A 21,523-nucleotide genomic window follows, 5' to 3' on the forward strand; every position below is an offset into this window, starting at 1 on the left:
TCCAATTTACCTGTAATCATAGAACACTCTTTGGAAAAGGTGGCTTGCTATAGGTCCCTTTGAAACATTTCTAGATACAGTAACTCATTATCTCAATGGAAATTGCACTAACAAATACCCCTAGAAATTCCTGATTTTTGGAATTGTGCTCAGGGTCTATATTGTCGGAAGCTTGCTTAGTTGTAGTCTAGTATAGTTGCTTGCTTAGAGGAGCTGCTGCTTGAAAAGGGGGGTGGTCTGTCCCCTAAAAGTACAAAACAAAGAAAGAACAACAGAAAGCAGCGCTCAATGCTAATAATAGGTGAATCAATTTGTAAAAATTAAAATGGCTTTTAATAAAACAATAGTAAAATATCACTCAAAGATTATGCATAAGAACACAATGAATTCCAGATCTCACATGGATAAAGTGGCTTAGATAAAAGCGAGTATATAACCTGCACTGTCCACAGCACAATAGTCCCAGTCAGTGGAGTCCAACACTCGGCAAGTTTGAGTCCTGTGCGCCGACTGAGGGAGTGGCTGATGTGTAACGCCCACCTTCTACCTCACTGCGATTTGTATCCATATGAAACAGGGAATTTAAGCCGAAGACATCTAGTTAATTAGAGACTACATGCAAATTTACCTGCTAATTCATCTGACCATCGGGCCCCTAATTAACTGAATGTCTTCAACTTAAATTCCCGGTTTAAAACGGATACAAATCGCCGTGAGGTAGAAGGTGGGCTTTACACATCAGCCACTCCCTTACACGGCGCACAGGACTCAAACTTGCCGAGTAGTTGAGTTGAGAAGTTCGGAAAAAAAAAAGAGGGTGTTCATTTTCATGGCTCTACTCAGTTACCAATGTAACCCATTTGTTAAGTATACAGAAGCATTATTAATAAGTAACATCTACATACCTTGAGTGTTCTTGTGGTTACTTGGTCAGATGGTGCGCTGTAGCGTAGCAGTAGCCTGTGATTTTTAAATTCATACTGTATAAACAAAGTTCTCTTTATTGCAGAGCAATTGGATCGTTATTTTTTAGCCTTAAAGTTTCTTTAGCAATAGTCATTTTTACAACGTGATGCCAGTTGCATATTACTTCTTTGAAAAATACATCATAGAGTGGCACAGATATTCCATTTAATCTTTGTGCCATGTGTTAAATCAGTAATAAAAACAAATGGAAGGTGTGTGGTCGCATTCTCAACAGCAGCTGGTAGGAGGATCGTCAATCCTCTTAAATATAGAGGTACCAGCGCTGGCTGAAAAGAATATGGCTTTATATTAAATACATTTTAGAAGTAAATACTCCTATATGGTTTTCAACCAGCGTGGTAACTCTAAATTTGTACCCGTTAAATCAGTGTATATTTGTTCTTTCATTCATTACTACAGTGACCCTTGCATCCTGCATCCACACAGGCCAATGTGGCGGGATGGTGTTTGTGTGGGGGAGGGGGCATGCTGCATTGAGCAGTGCTTTGTGCTGCACAGTCTATTCTACATTCGATTCCGATGATGCAGGGCCGAACATCGGGATCGGGTGCGAGTTTCACTATATAGTCCAAATTGAAAAGACAAATTGCACCATGGGATACACCATTAGAGAAAGCAGCCAGTAGCACTCCAGTATTCAGATACATATCCCAGCATGCCCAGTCACAACAAACAATAGCAGAATAAGGTTACGCAGTTAGCGTAGTGGCTCTGTCTGAATCAGCGTACTGTTCACGTGCCCAGCGCAGGAACGTTGGCAGATAAGTGTAGTGTTCCCACCCGTTCGCACCTAGCCAGAGCTTACGTAGTTAGCATAGTCAGTCAGGTGTCCCTGTTAGTATCAGCGTTGTGTTCCCGCCCGTTCACGGCCAGCTGGAGCTTTCACAGTCAGCGTAGTCAGTTAGCGCTTGTTACATTGTGTGGGCACCATTGACCATTTAAACCTGGCTGACATGACAGGTGTGAATGTGTTCCTGAAACACCCCCACTATCTTTGCCAGCCTTACGCGTCCTCCCAACCTTTTCATACCCCCAATATCCACATCGGCGTGGAGTTGATTTGATAAAGTGTGGCGTGCGGATGCGGATTACTTTACATGTGTTCCGTGCCCCCTAGCTGCGCTCGCCACACTTTATAAAATCAACTCCACGCAGACGTGGATAGTGGGGGTATGAACAAGTCGGGAGGATGCGTAACGTGTCCGCTCGCCACGCTTCGGGCTGGCATGGATAGTGGGGGTTTCAAATGGAGGCATTTGCCAAATTAATCCCAAACCGATGGACAATAAGTGAACTTCGCAGTTCAGGTACTGTGTCCGTAAAGCGGTATCCTTTCTCAGTACTAAGTACTTAAACACACAAGGTATGATTAGTACACGAGACTTGGTATAAATTTGCACGCCGCAGGGAGCCGGGGACAGCGGCAGACAGGGAGATGGAAGCCTCCCTGCCTGTGCCGGAGTCTGTGTGGGGGGGTTGGAGGGCTCCTGGGGACACAGGCTCCTGGGAGAGCTGGCTGGGGCGCTGTGTACGCTGACTACGCAGGGCTGCCGCGGAGTCACTATGCTGAGTACGCTAGGCAGCCGCTGGGCTGACAATGTAGCTTAGCCTACGCTGAAAATGGGTGCCGGACAGGTTCCCGACAGTCGGGATCCCGACAGTCATTTAACCAACGTCGGCATCCCGACTGTCAAAACGCCGGCAGCCGGGTGACCGACGGCCACCCGCTATTTTCCCTCGTGGGGGTCCACGACCCCCATAGAGGGAGAATAGAATAGGTGGCTCACATAGCGAGCCCGCAAGGGGCTTTTTTGCACTCGCCATGCTTTCTGACTCCGGGCAGTCGGGATCCCGACTGTCGGAGTCCCATACCACACCCGCTGAAAATGTAGTGTAGACAGGCGCCGTGATATTACACAAGTACCCATAATAATTGTGGCATTGCATGCTGTAATGTGCAGTTCCACAGCAGCTGTGCCTCCACAGCCTGCCTACCCCTGAGTAAAATGATTGGCTACACCACCAGTCAGTGCACATGGCATCTTTATTTCTGACTAGGCAGATACATGACATCTACAAGAACCATCTTTCCATATTTGTCTTAAATTAATTGAATTCTCTTACAATAGCCTGCCATTTACATAGGAACCAGTGATTGCTATGTATAGCCACTGGCTTATCCATCATTCAGGCGGTTAATATCAGAACCCTTTTCGTTCTCATAGGATCACATAATGATAGTGGTAGTTAGGGGGTGTGGCTGAGCTTGGGGTGAGAGCAGAATCCCTGATAAACTGACATGAGCACTGTCTTAACGGGACTAATTGGATAGCCCTTGGTGATACATTTACCCACAAGTTGTCTTAATACTTAATACTTTGGTCTCACCATCTATTCCTTAACCTCATGAAAATGCATGTGTGCCTGAAAAAATCATTATATGTGTATGCATCAGAAAAACAACCAACTATTAATAATACATTAAACAAGGATGAGATAGGAAAAAAAGAATTTATTTGACTTTGAATAATCCATAAAACCTAGTAACAGTTTGATGAGTTCAAGGAATTATGCTCTGTCTGGTGTCAAAGGCTTTCAAAGCTGCAGACTCTGTTCTGCGTCCAAAGGCCAAACGCTGCTCAGCAACTTTGGAAAGGTCAAATAATTTCACTGAGAAACTGGTCACAGTGTTTAAATTTATACCATGTATAACTAACATTCAGAGGTCCGTAAATATATATATATATGTTTTCATTTGTTTTCTTCAAGTACATGGACAAATGGATCCTAATCCTAGAGAAGATGGTTTTATTTACACATAACCCAGCCACCTAAGGAACACAAAGTGTAATTAGGGGAACAAAAGACTAAAAGAAAAAACTAGAGTAATTGGGGTATTAGTATAACCAATATACACTACTGTATTGCCACTTACAGTTTTTCACAAAAAACTAAGGAAAAAAAAAAAAAAAAACAGGGTGGCTAGCCAACTGATCTAAAACTACAAGTCCCAGCTAGCCCTGGTAGTCCTGGGCTGGAAAGGCATGCTGGAACTTTCAGTTCATAAACAGATGGGTAGCTACAGATGGACTACTTCTGTAAGAGAGCCCAAGACCACCAGTGACTTAGATAAAATTGAACTACAAAGCCCAGAAATCTCAAAACAGCAATAATACGGAGATTGGGATACCTCCCAATGGATAAGGAGAACCACTTTCCCCCCATTAGTATTGTCTTTGTTCTATACAACCGATTACTAGGAAACATTAAATAATTAAAAGAAATAAACAGTTTTAGTTTGAAAAGTCAATAATATTGTGTAAAAAAAACCCACAACAAATAAATAATTAGCTATAAGGGAAGAGGAGTGTTGAATATTCAGTGGATGTGGTATCGGGCTCCGACAGTGGGATCCCAACAGCCGGTGCACCGACAGGGGGGCGAGCGCATCGAAGCCCCTTGCGGGCTCGATGCGCTCGGCATGCTGTGGGCCCGGTGGCTTGCTACAGGTTAAATTCTACCTCTATGGGGGTTGTGGACCCCCACAAGGGAGTATAGCCCCTGTGAGTCGGGATCCCCCCTTTTGGTGCACCAGCAGTTGGGTTCCCGTAGTCGGGATACTGACCGTCGGGATCCCCACTGTCGGAGGGACATCCGACACCCTATTCAGCATGGTGTAAGAAAATATATTCTTGCTGTAGGGTAAACATACTGAACATACTGTTTTGTGCATGAGACTTTTCTATGCAGGCAACTAGAGAAATAGGAATAAAATATATGACAAGGTTTCTCGGTCTAAATAAACGTTTGTATTAATTAAACAAGACTCACAATATGACAATAAAATAATAATAATAATAATAATAATAATAATAAAAAAAAAGTGACAAAATGTTCAAACAAATACATAGACTGATCTGGGTTCATGCCTACAGCAAGAGAGGTGAAAAAACCCATAACAGAGCATCAAATGAAATAAAAAGCTGTGTGATACTCGGGGCCTATCTAATGACTGCAACACACTCATATCTCTGCCCTTCCTGATATAAAGTCCTGATTTAAGCGTAGCCACTGCTTACGTGCAATGGTGACAGCCATTTTATGGCCTACACAGTATTCATTAGACTGCAGCCTAATAGTGTAATAGAAACTAGTGGCATTATGGAGGCAGGAAGCATTTCGTGTTTTACTTCTCAGAAATGTCACTAGTTCTAACTGACTTGGTTGGCTGAATCTTGGTTCAGACCACAAAATGGCTGCCTTCACTGTATATAGGCGACAGGTACACGTCAAGGCACCTACAACCTAGCATGTCACGCACACATACTATACTCAAAACTCTATTAACTATGTACAACTTATATATGTTACCACATTGGTTTGATTTTTTAGTTTTTTGTACCTGTCCCTCGCACTCATAAGAAGACATTCGCCAACCACCTGACAAAAAGAAAACCAGTTAATAAATAGAGTTTCCGTTCCGCAGTCCATCAGGTCGGGCATGTGGAGCCATGCTGCCATTTTCAGGATCACAGTGCATTAAGTATCCCGATGTCATGGGTGGCAAAGTAACGGTGGAAGTGTTCCTTATTATCCAAATTAATTTGGTAGATATTATCCAGTAGGCCCTGTCATGCATTTATCATTGTTATTGCACAATACATGACGACCTGGGAAATCTTGGAAAGAGTAAAGAAAAAAGGAAAATGGAATCTTGTCCTGACATCTGCATTAATCCAGTATGACTAATAAAGCATGTCAGCTGCATGTGCTAAGACAGCTATCAACATGCGCCACAATGCACACTAGTAAAAATGCAGTAAAAAGGAAGTAGTCTTCTTTTAATACAGTCACCTCTAGTCAAAGATTAAAGTTCAAAGACATAAGCGACCAAAGTGCTTGTTTATTCAGTAGGATTATCTTCTAGAGGGGCTTCAACTTGCATCAACAGGTGTCATCTTTAAGGAATGAACAAACAAAACAAAAAAAAAGAAAAAAAGAAAAAAGTTCATTAGAGGTTGTGATGAGAAAACATTCATATTGAAGTACAGAGTACCAGTGCAGATTAGCCATGGAAGGCTTAAAATGTAATTAAAAATTAGGGTGGACTCTTATAAGCCCTGAATTTTCAGTGTACCAAAAAATGATGCCCCCCCCCCCCCCCCATAGCTGTCCAATTGGTATTCACAAAACCCATTTTTTATGCACAAATACATAAAGCTCTAGAGCTATGTATGTTTGTGGCAGCAATCGATGAAAAGAGGCCTTCATAGGGGGGTATGCAATCTTGGATCACTGCTCCCGAAAGCAGTGATCCAGGCCTGTTGACATTTTGCCCGACAGCAGAGTCTATTATCATGTAGTGTTCTAGATTGGTTACTAGCATTGCTCAGTGTGTTGAGGCTATTATCATGTAGTGTTCTAGATTGGTTACTAGCATTGCTCAGTGTGTTGAGGCTATTATCATGTAGTGTTCTAGATTGGTTACTAGCATTGCTCAGTGTGGTGAGGCTATTATCATGTAGTGTTCTAGATTGGTTACTAGCATTGCTCAGTGTGTTGAGGCTATTATCATGTAGTGTTCTAGATTGGTTACTAGCATTGCTCAGTGTGTTGAGGGAAAAAATGTCTTGTTTTACTTACCCAGTATTTAACCCCTCCCTCATGCACCTGGGAAATGCTACTGAACTAATTGAGCATCTACCACTATCTGTATGTATGGGATTCAATGTCCTGTCTGGTGATCGGCGAAAAGTGGGCATGTACGCAAAAATGGCCGTGGATTGTCGATCTGCAGCAGGGATAGTGACAATCCATGGCCGTCACCGGCAGAACGGGCCCGACAGCTTCTAAAGTCAGGCTCGTTCTGCCGTGATTCCTTTTCAATGCTGTCGGTAAAGACAGCATTGAATAGGGACACGCCACTATTTCCCCTATTGGGAATAGTGGAGGAACATTGCATACCCCCCTTATTGTGGATTTGGCTTTGTTTGCCTGAAGTAGGCAATAGCAAACCCCCAGTAAGCGCTGGCATCAGGGCTAAGCTGGTCTAATTGGAAACTGGCCTCAGGCAAGTATTTAAACCCTATTTCAGTGCTATCAATAATATTGTATTTATTTAACAGATACCTGTACCCGAATCTCAAAATAAAGATTCAAGTGACATCTGATAGGTAAAACTTAATTGCAAAGTAAAATGATACCGCCAAAACAGTGTGGACACCTAAACATCAGACCTGTAAGTGCTTGCTTAACCTCTCATTCCAAACCTACAGTATGGAGTGGATTCCTCTATTGCTGATATAGGAGCCTTCATTCTTCTGTGCAGGCTGCCCGCTCAGCCTCAGGAGCAGTTTCTATGCTTTTTGGGTGACAAATTGTAGGTCTGTGCAGGATACCCCAATTTGTGTACGGCTTCGCTTGCCATGCTTAGGGCAAGGCTATTACCATTACTAATCATAAATAATGTGGATTGTAAAGTATGAAAAAGTTAAGAAAAATATTTTAAAAACCGGTCGACCAGATGTTATGTTGACGATTGTCAAGCTGACAATTCGAACCTGTCAACCTTTTGACTATGCGGAGCTATCACCCGGATACTAAAACAAAGAGGGCCTACCCTCAAATAGCTGCGACAACATTTTTTTTTTCATAGTATGTCACTGCATATTGCAGTATGAAGATTCCTCTCCACTGAGGGGCAGATGTATTAAGTCTGATGAAGTGATAAAGTGGAAGGTGATCACACACTAGCCAATCAACTCCTAACCATCATATTTCAAACACAGCTGATTGGCTGATAATTTATCACCTTCCACTTTATCACTTCACCAGGCTTAATACTTCTGCCCCCAAATCTCTGGGGCCCAGTTCTTAATATGAACACCAGCCACACACCATTATTTATCATCTACCAAAGGCAATGCAGAGCTGGCTTAAACAAAAGGCTGCCTCAGCTTAAGTCCCAAAAGTTTTACTTTTCTTTTTCCCCCCAATACTGTGATCCTGTTTTGGATAAAGCTGGCTTTTATTTAAATACTTAACAATAAAACATTTTCTACCCTGCCAGCACAAACCCTACCAGCTGCATTTGACAGAGATGTGTAATCATAAGTTGTACTAGTGGGGAGTACAAACATTTGATTAGAAAAACGACCTGGAATATTTTATGCTGTAAAAAACAATATGGTACTTCTGTAGTTTCACGGCGCCGGAAGTGCAGAGGCTCGCGTGCCGCTCTAGCTATGAAACTTGGCAGCCTGCCAGAGGCTCTGATTAACCGTGCGCGTGCCGCTCTATGTCAGACAGAGTGTGCTCGTGCCGCTCTAGCTGTATTGACAGCTACGTAAACGTAGCGCCGTGCAGCAGCAGCGCGCTGCCCAGGAGCTGAGAGGTCACTGTCACTGTGGCACTTGTAGTTCCACAGTGAAATAGGCAGCGCTGACAAAGTAGGGTGTCCACTTTAACATACCCCCGTTGTCAGCGCTGCCCAGGCGCTGCCTATTTCACTGTGGAACTACAAGTGCCACAGTTACAATGACCTCTCAGCGCCTGGGCAGCGCGCTGCTGCTGCCCGGCGCTACGCGGTCAATACAGCTAGAGCGGCGCGAGCACACTCTGTCTGACCTAGAGCGGCACGCGCACGGTTAGTCAGAGCCTCTGGCAGGCTGCCAAGTTTCATAGCTAGAGCGGCACGCGAGCCTCTGCACTTCCGGCGCCGTGAAACTACAGAAGTACCAACTGATGATCTAAGTAAACTTGAGAATTGGTCAAGAGAATGGCAACTACAGTTTAATGCTAAAAAATGCAAAATTATGCACTTCGGACTCAAAAACCCAAAGGCTCAATATAGTATCAAGGGTACTATAATGGAAACTACTGAGGAGGAAAGAGATCTAGGAGTCACTATTTCAAGTGACTTAAAGGCAGAGAGGCAATGTAACAAAGCAATGAGGAAGGCTAGTCAGATGCTTGGTTGCATAGGGAGAGGAATCAGTAGCAGAAAAAAAGACGTAATAATGCCACTTTATAGGTCATTGGTACGACCTCATCTGGAATACTGTGTCCAGTTCTGGAGGCCATATCTTCAGAAGGATATAAATACATTGGAGAGTGTACAAAGAAGGGCAACTAAAATGGTTCATGGCCTACATCACAAAACTTACCTGGATAGACTAAAAGATCTTAACATGTATAGTTTGGAGCAGAGAAGGGAAAGGGGGGACATGATAGAAATCTTCAAATATATCAAGGGTTTTAACATAGTAAAGGTGGGAAATTTTCTTCAAAGGAAAACAAGTAATAAAACACGAGGACATGCACTGAAACTGGAGGTAGGTAGGTTCAGGGGAAATGTTAGAAAGAATTACTTCACAGAAAGGGTAGTGGATAAGTGGAATAGCCTCCCATCAGAGGTGGCAGAGGCTAAGACAGTAGAACAATTTAAACATGCTTGGGATAGGCATATGAATATCCTTACAAAGAAATAAGGATTAAAAAGGGTTGAGTTTACCTGAAGGGTAAAAAAGGGGCAGACTAGATGGGCCAAATGGTTCTTATCTGCCGTCAAATTCTATGTTTCTATGTTTCTAATATATATATTGTACTATAGGTACAATTTTCTGAATCAAAACTACAAGTGTAGTCTAAATGCCAGTTTGAAAAGTGTGATAGAAAAAGCACTGCTGGGGCTAATATTTATTTATTAACAGTTTCTTATATAGCGCACACATATTCCGCATCGCTTTACAGAGAATATCATGCAGGATAGTAGTGTTCTAACCTAACATGTAATCTACAGGACTCTTACTATTGATACATATTGTAGAACTTCAAAACTGGAATTCTGCCTTCATTTGCTTTTTCCTACTGTAGGAAACCCGTCATAACACTGCTTACCAAACACTTCCATGAATGACTTTTATTCATTTACTATCGGTTTAAAGGTTGAAAAAGTAACAAAAATTATCCAGCGAGCCATCCAGCAAAGCTTTGAGGAGAAAGGAGGCCAGAAAAGAGGAAGGTCTTGTCTAGTCATTGGGCAGGCAGTCATACAGTACTGTATTACACTAACGCAGCGATGCCTATCAATTTACACCTACATGCATGTGGCAGACATTGGATCTCATTCTGTATGCTGGGATGGTGTTGAAGCTATATGTCTAACACAGTATTAATATTTTTCTTTGTTTTTTGTTCCATTTATGCATTACTACTACTAAAACTTAAATTATCTTAAGGTTTGGGAAAAAATGATAGGCAGTCTAGCTATAAATAAACAAAGCGTGCACAAACAAACCTACTATCATCAACTATACGTAGATATGTCTGCATACATCTTTGACCCTTTCACATTGCAGCTCTTAAACTTTTTTTGCCTTTTAAAATGGGTAGAGCTGCAGTGTGAAAGCTCCAGGGTGCTTTAACCGTTTAAAAAATACCGGTATTTGTTAAACTTAAAAAGCAGAGTCCTACCCGTTTCAGAGCCGTTTTTTATGCAGTGTGAATGGCTCTATTTCTATGGCTTGAAACGTGTTCTTTGGGGGTCAAATGGGTTGAATGTGAATGTTTTCACCTGCAGTGTGAATGGGGTTTAGTGGCTCAGACCCGTTTTAAATGCCATTTTGAAATACCGGGTCTTAAACGTTTAGGCAACGTGAAAGCAGTATTAGCCAGGTTACAAGATAATCTTCTAGCTGTGGGAGCACTTTATTCTTTCTTTTGCCAAAATGCATCTTCAAAGCAAACCATTGCTAGGATGCATGAGGAGACTCTGCTGATTAATGTGGTATATGTGTGAGCGACTGAGTCTCCGAATCTGTATTATACGAAAGCAGCAGCTACAAAAATTTTCCAATACTAGTTATTGTATGTTCTGATCCATATGCATACGCAGTCACGCACAATATACAATCCTTGGGCGGCACTACGCACAACGTTGTGAACTAAGACGCACAAAAAAAAAAAAGTGCCCAATATTAGAAGAGCTGCAAGGGACATAGCTGCTCACGCACACCTGGCATCTCGCTATGTGTGTATCGAGACTAAATGTATAAGGACACATCTGTACCTAGGCTACTTTAAAGCACTATTTTTGGAGTCAGAATCTGATCTATTACTTAAGAGTATAAAAGTGCATCACAGGTTGAATATTCCTTCCTTATCTAAAATGCTCAGAACCAGAAGTATTTTGGATAATGGATTATTCCGGATTTCTGAATATTTTTATATTTCAATGATGTATCTTGCATTTATGTTGTATAAACACATCAAACACATGAAATACACACAAATATATTTTATTTGAGCATGAAACAAAGTTTGTGTACAATCTCAGGTACTGAATTTGAATTCCAAGAAATTATTTTCTTACACTTAATTTAGTGCCAGTTACAGATGTCCCCAGTAGTTCTTTAAGCAAAAAAAATAAATTCAGGAGAGACTATGGTTTTCGGAATAATCTGGATAACGGATGTCTGGATAAGATACTCATCCTATACTTAAAATCTATTAAAAGTGACGTATCAGCTAATGCAAACATGGAGTTTGTATGGGATCTCTGTGTTTGTCTGTTCCCTCGGGCAGCTAGTAAACGGTCCTGTGGTTAGTCTGTCTGTAGCACGGCTAGAGCCTATCGTAGTGTAGATGACTAATTTGTACATCTCTACATAACACATTGGTGACAAAAATAATCAATAAATGGACACAACAGTAAATTAGTTAAGGGACCACAATAAATGATTAACAAAAGGCAGTGGATGTATTTATTGCGTTATCATGGCACTTTACACACTTACCATGATACCACCATTTTGTTTTCTTTGGATTTTTGTTGCATGTTCTTACATAAAAGGAGTTATCTGGAGGTCGTCTCTAAGAGAAAGAACATGAAGACCGACATCACAAATGAAAAAATAAATTGTATTAAGTCATACCATTACAGATATTAAGGCTGCTTAAAATTAACACTCCTATATTCATCTCTGCATAATATTTGTAATAAACATGATTATGGGATGCATTTGTGGATGCAGCCCTACAGGAAAACAGAGAAGCTGAACAATGTGCAATGTACAGATGCAGAAATTATTGGAAGCAATGGAAAAAAAGCGGCATTGCCCATAGCCAATGGTTCCTGTACACTGCACTAGGCTGCCATGGTCCACACAATCTCTATCCATCCTCACAGTGTGCTTTACACCAATGGGCTGATTCGGAGTCACCCGGATCTCTGTACACCAAAGATGGGAAACCTTTGGTCCTCCAGCTGTTGTTGAACTACACATCTCAGCATGCTCTGCAACAGATTTAGCATGGTCAAATAACAAAACTGTAGCAGGGCATGCTGGGATGTGTAGTTCAACAACCACCTTTACACTTCAATTTCTATTCTTTTGCACCTTTTAGTAGAATCAACTTTTCCCCTTCTATCAAAATTTGGGAGATGTAAATGTTGTTGTAGGTGATGGATGCCTATATGATTCCTGCAAGACTTCAATTGTTTGCCTTTTGCATATCTTTGTTTTATTGTCAGTCAAAGAAAAACTTGGCAAAGAATTTTGGTAAAAATAAAATTTTAGATATTGTACAGGCATCTCTTTATTGTGCGAGATTTTAGAAATGTATTTCGATGTCACAGATAACCTCTAAGTAACATGGAGAAAGCAGTGTTTTTGCATAACTACAGGGAGACGGATTCTGGCATCTCTGGAAATACTTAAGAAGTGAAGCGCCTTTTGTTTACAGTTAATAAATCTAATTACTATGTCTGATAGAATCTGGGATGACAGGACTTTACTTTCGGAGGAGGCATTCAGATAAAAGTGGTGATCCGGAGGAGTGAAATAACTTACAGGTGAGCTATCCCATTAAAACAAACCTAAATACCACACATACATTGCCCATTACAACATTTCTAAATGTTGAATATGTTGTTATGGCTCCAAGCATCATAAACATGGGAAATCCAAACGTGCCATAGACACAGAATAAATAACTTCACCGTGATGTCAGCCCAATATAGAGCTTACCTTTTCCTTGCAGGAGGATAACATGCTGATTATGCTAAGACAGACTGATTGCACAGACAGTGCGGGCGACCAATCTTCCGTTAATATAGATAAACAGATATGACCATTGCTATAAACATGAGGATGGACGGGGATATTATCACCAGTGAACATAACCTGCAATAAAAAGAAATTGACACGTTACAGATGACAGAAGAAATCCTTCTCACATGTCAGCTGTATATAAATGATGGTTAATAAGAATACAGTCATGCAAATAATCTCTTCCACACTAATGTACTTTCTAAAGTTAGATAAAAACCAGTGCTCCTGGATTACAGGGATACAAGTCTAGTAGTAGACCGTGAGGCACATGCACACAATTGTAAATACTGGTAGTAAAAGGTTTAAAAAAAAAAAAAATGGGAGCAAAAGGTTTTTGAATGTTCCAATAAGGAGACTTTAAATTTGACTTTCAATATGACATAAATTGTAATTTTTAATACTCATGTGAGAAGATTTGAGTTTATGGTAACACGGAATTAACACATACATAGAGTATAAGGATACGAAAAAAAAAAAAAAAAAGATTTGTACACGATTCAAAAATAGAATCCTAAATAATTTCAAAGTCCAGGAATATACTTGAAAAGCAAAATATAAACCTTTGCCTTGCTAAGATTCTGGCCCTGGAAGCAAAGAATGCTATGGGAATTTAAAACATATTAACAGGGTATGCAATCTGCCACCGTTACTTCCGACATGGGAAATAGCGGCAGCTCCCTATTCAATGCGGTCTTTAGCGACAGCATTGAAGCGGGATCACAGCAGAACGGGCCGACTTTAGAAGCTGTCGCTGGTAAAATACACCAGCGAATTGCAGCGAGCATGAAACTGAGAACTGGCCGGCATTCACCGTTCGCTCTCGACGAACATTAAATAGGGTGAATCAGATTTTCAGTGAAAAGATTCACCGCAAGGAGTTAAAACAGCTCGATTCGCCGGAAAAAAAAACCCCGGTAAATCGGGAGCATTGGATATTGCACTTAGACAGAGGTCCAATGGAGCTACAAAAGATCTGATAGTTGGGCAAATTACATTTTTCCGGCTTGAAAGAACTGAATGAAAATTTCTGAAAGCAAAAAGCCTCCACCAACCAAAACGGTCAATGCTGATATTAGTACATACAGTAGTGAGGGAAATCTAATAGGATGAGAAATTCAGAAAGTGAGATTTTTTTTTTTTTTAAAGTCGCAACCATTTACACAGCAAAACCAGTTTGATTTTGAAGTGTAAATGATTGCCGCTTTAAAAAACCTGGAGACTTCTTACCAAATCTCTCACTTTCTGAATCTCTCATATTTCACCCTATACTGTATGTTGATGGTGTCAATAAGGACCCACTGGTACAATGAGTGTGGACAGGAGGGCCTGATTTCTCTTGGAATTTTGTCTGCATTACTGCAAATTTGTCTTTTTTAGGGAACTACAAAGGGTGTGCAATAAGTTTCAGGATCAAGTGTTTCAAGAAAGTTTGGGACCCACTGGTCTACAGGTAGAAGTAATAAAACTGCTTATGTGAAGGCATACAGATAGATCTTTCCACAGAAGCTTTTTGTATCATTGGATCAAGCTTTATAAACTCCTTTCATGAGGAACTAGATTTATACTCGGCATGTACTGTCCATGGTTGTCCTTAAGTGACCTAATAAATAATAGTACTGTAATTAAATGCATAAACAATGCAAAAGGCATGTACTACCATTGTAACAGACATGCCATCTGAAGCAATGTAATATATGCCTTCAGCATTCTTTATGCATTTAAATACAGTTCTATTAGTATTATTACATTAGGACTGTCTGCCACTGGTGGTCTACTTTAGTACAATCTGCTTGATCAACATATTTTTAGTTATTTACTGGCACTTAGAATTCTATAAGTGACATGCACTTGTCTGGTATTCGCTCATTACCATGGTTATCAATTGACTAGTATTTCGTTCTGCTGGCTGATGTGAACTTGGGAGGTCTTCACAAAAGGCCCTTGCCGGGTCAAAACATTCACCCACTGATTTACCAACATACACTTCTTTGAACTAGGAATATGGTAAACTTAGTTTGTTCCAGTTTGTTTTTTTTATATTCTCTATCTATACACTACCGTTCAAAAGTTTGGGGGTTACTTAGAAATTTCCTTTATTGATAGAAAAGCACTTGTTTTCAATGAAGATAACAGTAAATTAAATCCGAAATAATCTATATACATTGTTAATGAAGTAAATGACTAAACTTGCTGCAAAACACCCACTTTTCATAGAAGTATAGAGGCCCATTTCCAGCAACCATCGCTCCAGTGTTCTATTGGTACATTGTGTTTACAAATCGCGTTAGAAGACTAATGGATGATTAGAAAACCCTTGTGCAATTATGTTAGCACAGCTAAAAATGGGTTTGCTCATTAGAGAAGCTATAAAACGGTCCATCCTTTAAGCTAGTTGAGTATCTGGAGAATCACATTTGTGTGATCGATTATACTCTCATAATGGCCAGAAAAATAGAACATTCATGTGAAACTCGACAGTCTACTCTTGTTCTTACAAACGAAGGCTATTCCACGTGAGCAATTGCCAAGAAACTGAACAACTGTGTGCACTACTCCCTTCAGCACAACAGGCTCTAACAAGAGTAGGAAGTAGGTGGGAGGCCCCGATGTACAACTGAACAAGAAGACAAGTACATTTGAGTATCTAGTTTGAGAAATAGATGCCTCACAGGTCCACAACAGGCAGCTACATTAAACGGTACCCACAAAATGAGGCAGAGTGTCAAAGAAGCTATATCTGAGACTGGCCAGTAAAAGAAAAAGAGAAGTATGGGCAAAAAAAACACAGACATTGGACAGAGGAAGTTTGGAAAAAGTGTTATGGACAGACGAATCGAAGTTTGAGGTGTTTGGATCACACAGAACAACATTTGTGAGATGCAGAAAAAGTGAAAAGATGCTGGAAGAGTGGCTGACGCCATCTGTCAAACATAGTGGAGGTAATGTGATGGTGTGGGGCTGCTTTGGTGCTAGTAAAGTGGGATATTTGTACGAGGTAAAAGGGATTTAGAATAAGGAAGGCTATCCTTCCATTTTGCAATTCCATGCCATTCTCTGTGAACAGCGCTTGATTGAAGCCAATTGCCTCCTCCAACAGGACAATGACCGAAAGCACACCTCCAAATTATGCAAGAACTATTTAAGGAAGAAGCAGGCAGCTGGTATTCTGTCTGTAATAGAGTGATCAATAACCATATCTCAACCCAATTGAGCTGTTGTGGGATCAGCTTGACCATATGGTATGCAAGAAATGCCTATCAAGCCAATCCAGCTTGTGGGAGGAGCTTCAGGAGGCATGGTGTGAAATTTCTTCAGATTACCTCAACAAATTAACAGCTAGAATGCCAACGGTCTGCAATACTGTAATTGCTGCACAATGAGCACTCTTTGGCGAAAGCGAAGATTGAAGGACAAAATTTTTATTTCAATTAAAAATCATTATTTATAACCTTGGCAATGTCTTGACTATATGTCCTATTCATTTTGTAAATTTGATAAATAACAGTAAATTTTCATGGAAAACACCAAAATGTCTAGGTGACCCAAAACTTTTGAACGGTACTGCATATACCTATATTTTTTGTCTTCAGAAATGATTTTCCTTTTTTTTTTTAGTCCTTGTGCTCTTCCAGCCATTTATGCAGAGCCTATTTGGGCAGTAACCCTCTGTACTTATTCATTACCAAACAAGTTATGCGAATATAGCATTAGTTTTCTTATTTCTCCACAAATGGCAAAGACACACTATCAAAATAACCAACACTTATTTCTTTTCAATTAAAATTGTAAGACAAAGAGCTAAAAATAAGTGTGAAGTGGGTAACTTATTTTACATTAAACCTGCATATTTGCTTATTTGAATAATCTAATTTACAAAACATTAACAAACTTTTCGATTTTTCACAGTATAATTATTTGCATAGGATGTGTTACCTCATGTCATTTTTATGACCATACAATTGAAATAAAGTCTGAGCACGTGAGTGGGAGAGGTTACCTGAGGAGAATCAAAAGGATATCGACTGCCGAACTTAAATAATAGCTGGAACTTTTCTCCCTCATATAATGTTCCTGGGGCACCTTCCATATCTACAATCCACCTGGGAAGTGATAAAGACAAGTTCCATTTTACCATATAAAGAGATTACAAAGTTGAAGAAAAAAAGTATTAAACATTAGATGTAGTTTTCACAATTTCTTAAGAATTTTTTTTTAGGATTCCTGTTTTATGCGGAATTCATTTTCATGTACCACAAGATACTCGATCACAAACTTCAGATAAAACTATTCTGAAATTGAAATCCATGTGTAAAGTACCTGATTTACTGGGATATGGAGAATAGCAACTTAATTTACAAAATGGTGTGTGGCATATTTAGTTAGCGTTTTTTCCACAGCATTAAACTACAAAGGCGGACATTTTCTCGTAGCCTCAGGAGCTTTTAAGTAGAATCAGTGGGTTAGCGCACATTGGAGGCAGATTCAGACCTGTTTGCACAGGTCCGAATTCAGACCCTCTTCTGATGGTGGGTGTCTGCGTATGCGCATAGTCTCTAATGCGCATGTGGGGGATCTGGCTGCAAGCGCCTTCGACTAATTTTTCCTGCGCCGACACGCTTGCTGTCTGAGTGACAGGCAGGGGGCGTACCTGGGTGTAACCATGTGCAGAAGCCCTGCACATAGACTTAGCAGGTGGGGTGCGTGCGTTCACTGGGGCAGCATCATCTGAATATCTAATGGTACAAGTAGTACCCTATGTCTTTTTCCTCCTTGCATGCGTTTTTATATGTAATTATCTATGTAATCTTTTATTCATACAGGTGTCTCTAATCATACCAACCTGGGATCAATAAACTAATTTAGTTAGGGTATAAAATAAGCTCCCTTACATCTATTGCTCACTCCAGCTCCTGATGGACTTGGGTACTCGTTGAAATGGGTGGAGCATCTATACCCATTTGGGCACCTCACTCAGTGCCAGACTCGGCTACCAGCACAGCTACCAAGCAAAGAATATTTACAATCAGCAACTACTTCAAAATCTGCATACAATATTCTGGGACATCCCATCTATTTCTACGTTTACCTAAAAAGGTTAATATACCACATCCGCTCCAATTCCGTCACAGTCTGTGTAATTATACTCCACTTTGATTGAGGTAAACCCACCTGTCTAGTTTTGCTGCTATATCAATACTGGAGGATTAAACCCAGTTTTCTTATGAGAATTCTCAAATTTTACTGATCCCATTACTGTTATGTAAACAGATATTTTTCTTTATATTCTTGAATGTGTTTATGTCTTTTTTTTTAGGTAATAAATTGTATATCATATTTTATTTGATATATTATTGTATTTCTTTATCAGAAACAACCCCAGCACTGTATATATCTTTTTCCTTTGTTTTTATATTGGGAGCTTTACACACTCTCCTATACAGCAGCTGTAACTGTACCATTTGGTTCTTACTTCTTCATTGTTTCCATTTTCTACAACCCTACCCAACACATCAACAAGAGCGTAAGCTCTTTTGCGTAGGACCCTCTATTAGGCAGGTTGTTTTAATGCTATGGCTGATGGGTGTATATATATACATACATACACAAAGTCCCAGGGTAGAAGAGGGGCACTAGAAGTGCCCCATGTTTCACATTCCTGACACACACACACACACACACACACACACACACACACATTTTCTTGCACTGCACATTTGTGTAGAAGGTCTTTGTTGGGTCAGGAGTTATGAGCAAAATAACGATTTTTTTTGTATTTGTGTGGATACTGCATATGCATGCTGGATATGTTGCTGAGTTTAATCGGCACAAAAAAAGTGCAAATATAGGCTCTGCACAGAGGTGCGAAAGCCTCAGTGGTGCAAGTGTTGATCTGCAAGTGTTTCGCCTGATTGTAAGTGTGTCACTAGACTACTGTATACTAACCAGAGTAAAAGTCCCTATCAGTGAAGCTGGACTTAACTGCAACAGCAGTTGTTGGATGAAAATGTTCATGATATATTACAGTTCGGGTCAGTTGGGTAAGTTCTGGCAGCTGGCGGAGCCTTCTCAACCAGTACATTTTAGGCTGATTTGGTTTGTGGTTGCCAGCTGCAAACTGAAGACTTTGCTTTAGGTGTGGTTGCTTATCCTGTCACCTGGGAGACTGTAAAGAGAAGTACAACACCTACAGTGTATCTTACATGCATTTAGGTCACCAGTGTAAAGGCCCATACACACTTGCCGATTTTCAGGTGAAAATCGCCTAGTGTGTATGGAGCAAAGATCACCCACTAGCGATGATGCGCGCTCCCGCATCATCGCTGTCATAGTGGGTAATCTGCTGGTAAAACCAGCATGCCTGGCGATCATGGCTTTTTTTGGAACCATCATCGCTCAGTGTGTATGCGGCGAGTGATGATGGTCCAAAGAAGACATTCTGCTGGGCCGGCCTCCATTCCCCTGCTCCCTCCCCCTGTCCCCGTCCTGCTGATTTTACATTGCCGCGGCAATTGTACCCTCCCCCGCTCCCTCCCTCTGACCTGCGCTCCCGAGTCCCGTCCAAGTAGCCTAGGCGCTACTGCACTCCCCCCGCTGCCTCCCCCAGTGCCTCCCACAGTCATACTCACCCGCCCTGCTCCCTCCGGCCGTCAGTCCCTCAGTCACTCACAATAGAAGAAGCTGCTGAAGAAGTGCAGAAGCGCTGCTGCAGCTATTACAAGCGAGTACACTGCCACCAATGTTGTTTATGTATTATGCTGGTATTAACCAGCAAACCACTGGCCACCAATGTAATTATGTATTATGCTGGTATTAACCAGCAAACCACTGGCCACCAATGTAATTATGTATTATGCTGGTATTAACCAGCAAACCACTGGCCACCAATGTAATTATGTATTATGCTGGTATTAACCAGCAAACCACTGGCCACCAATGTAATTATGTATTATGCTGGTATTAACCAGCAAACCACTGGCCACCAATGTAATTATGTATTATGCTGGTATTAACCAGCAAACCACTGGCCACCAATGTAATTATGTATTATGCTGGTATTAACCAGCAAACCACTGCCCACCAATGTTAAAAAAAAAAAAAAAAAAAAAAAAAGAGCTAGTAATGTATACATCACTGGCGCAGGCCAGCGATCTATACGTTACTAGTGCCACTGGCCACCAATGGAAAAAAAAAAAGCTGGTAACGTATACATTGCTGGTGCAGGCCAGCGATGTATACGTTACTGGCTTATATTTTTTTTACATTGGTGGACAGTGGAACTAGTAACGTATAGATCGCTGGCCTGTGCCAGCGATGTATAAGTTAGCGGATCCGCTGCCCACCAATGTAAAAAAAATGAGCCGCTAACGTATGCATCACTGGCGTAAAACGTTACTACTGCCACTGCCCACCAATGTTAAGAAATGAGCCGATAACGTATACATCGCTGACACGCCAACATTGTATACATTAGCAGCTCATTTCTTAACATGGGTGGGCAGTGGTGCTGGTAACGTATACATCGCTGGCCTGTGCCAGCGATGTATACGTTACCGGCTCATGTTTCTTTTACATTGGTGGCCAGTGGATCCACTAACGTATACATCCCTGGCCAGCGATGTACAGAATATACATCACAGGCCAGCGATGTATACGTTACCTCCTCATATATATATATATATATATATTTTTTTTTACATTGGTGGCCTCTGCTCCCACCCTTGGAATTCAAACCCGCCCATTATTTAAATAGCTTTTCTAATGAAAGATTTTCAGCACTCCTGAAAATCTCTTGCTCTTTGGGGAAAGTAGCTTAGTGTGTATGCATTACTTTGGTAAAAGATATATCTTTTAGAGATTTTGGCAAAGTCTTTTGAAATGAAAATCTTCAAGTGTGTATGGGCCTTAAATCAGAAAGACTGAGCAGGTTGGCATTGTAAGGAGATGCTACAAGAGCAAAAGGTCAGCAGCACTAAGCTTTGTGTTTCTGGTTTTATTTCAACCTCATGGGAAAGGGTTAAATAAATAAAAAACACATTTTAAAAACGCTTCTAGTTATTGGTACTCGTCAGTATATAAGTGTTCTATGGACTTTTAATTACCCCTCGCAAAGGATGATAATTACTTGGCAAGTAAGTAGTGCAAGATTAATACCTGTAAGGAAGATAATTACTAGAATTTGTGGCATAATGAAAATGCATTATAAGCTTATACCTTGCAGAATGTTTTATGCTTTCAATGTTATGTTTGTATGACACTAGAGAAAGAATATAGTGAAAAGCTGGGTAAATATGTCATTTCCCTGTGAGCAATGCACAGATTTTGTTATTCTAGACAAGCAATACCACCCTATTACACCCAAATCCGACCCTGTATTTGGAACACTGTTCCAAGCCAGGTTGGTTCCGGGATCTGCACCATTTACA

The 21,523-nt window shown here is 40.8% G+C and overlaps 1 protein-coding gene across 2 annotated transcripts in view; it reads right to left on the reverse strand.

The window, feature by feature from the left end:
• Nucleotides 1-3,479: 3,479 nt before the first annotated feature.
• UBE2W (ubiquitin conjugating enzyme E2 W) overlaps nucleotides 3,480-21,523 on the reverse strand; it is a 45,407-nt gene continuing 27,363 nt past the window's right edge. For both annotated transcript variants that reach the window (XM_083187270.1, XM_083187271.1), the window contains exons 3-6: nucleotides 17,098-17,200; nucleotides 13,017-13,172; nucleotides 11,784-11,859; nucleotides 3,480-5,945 (exon numbers count right to left, since the gene is read on the reverse strand). In XM_083187270.1, coding sequence (XP_083043396.1) covers nucleotides 5,932-5,945; nucleotides 11,784-11,859; nucleotides 13,017-13,172; nucleotides 17,098-17,200 — 349 coding nt within the window. In that variant the 3' untranslated portion in view covers nucleotides 3,480-5,931. The remainder of the gene's footprint in view (nucleotides 5,946-11,783; nucleotides 11,860-13,016; nucleotides 13,173-17,097; nucleotides 17,201-21,523) is intronic.

This window comes from Crinia signifera, chromosome 5 (genome assembly GCF_055691185.1).
Source record: "Crinia signifera chromosome 5, ASM5569118v1, whole genome shotgun sequence".
Taxonomy (NCBI): domain Eukaryota; kingdom Metazoa; phylum Chordata; class Amphibia; order Anura; family Myobatrachidae; genus Crinia; species Crinia signifera.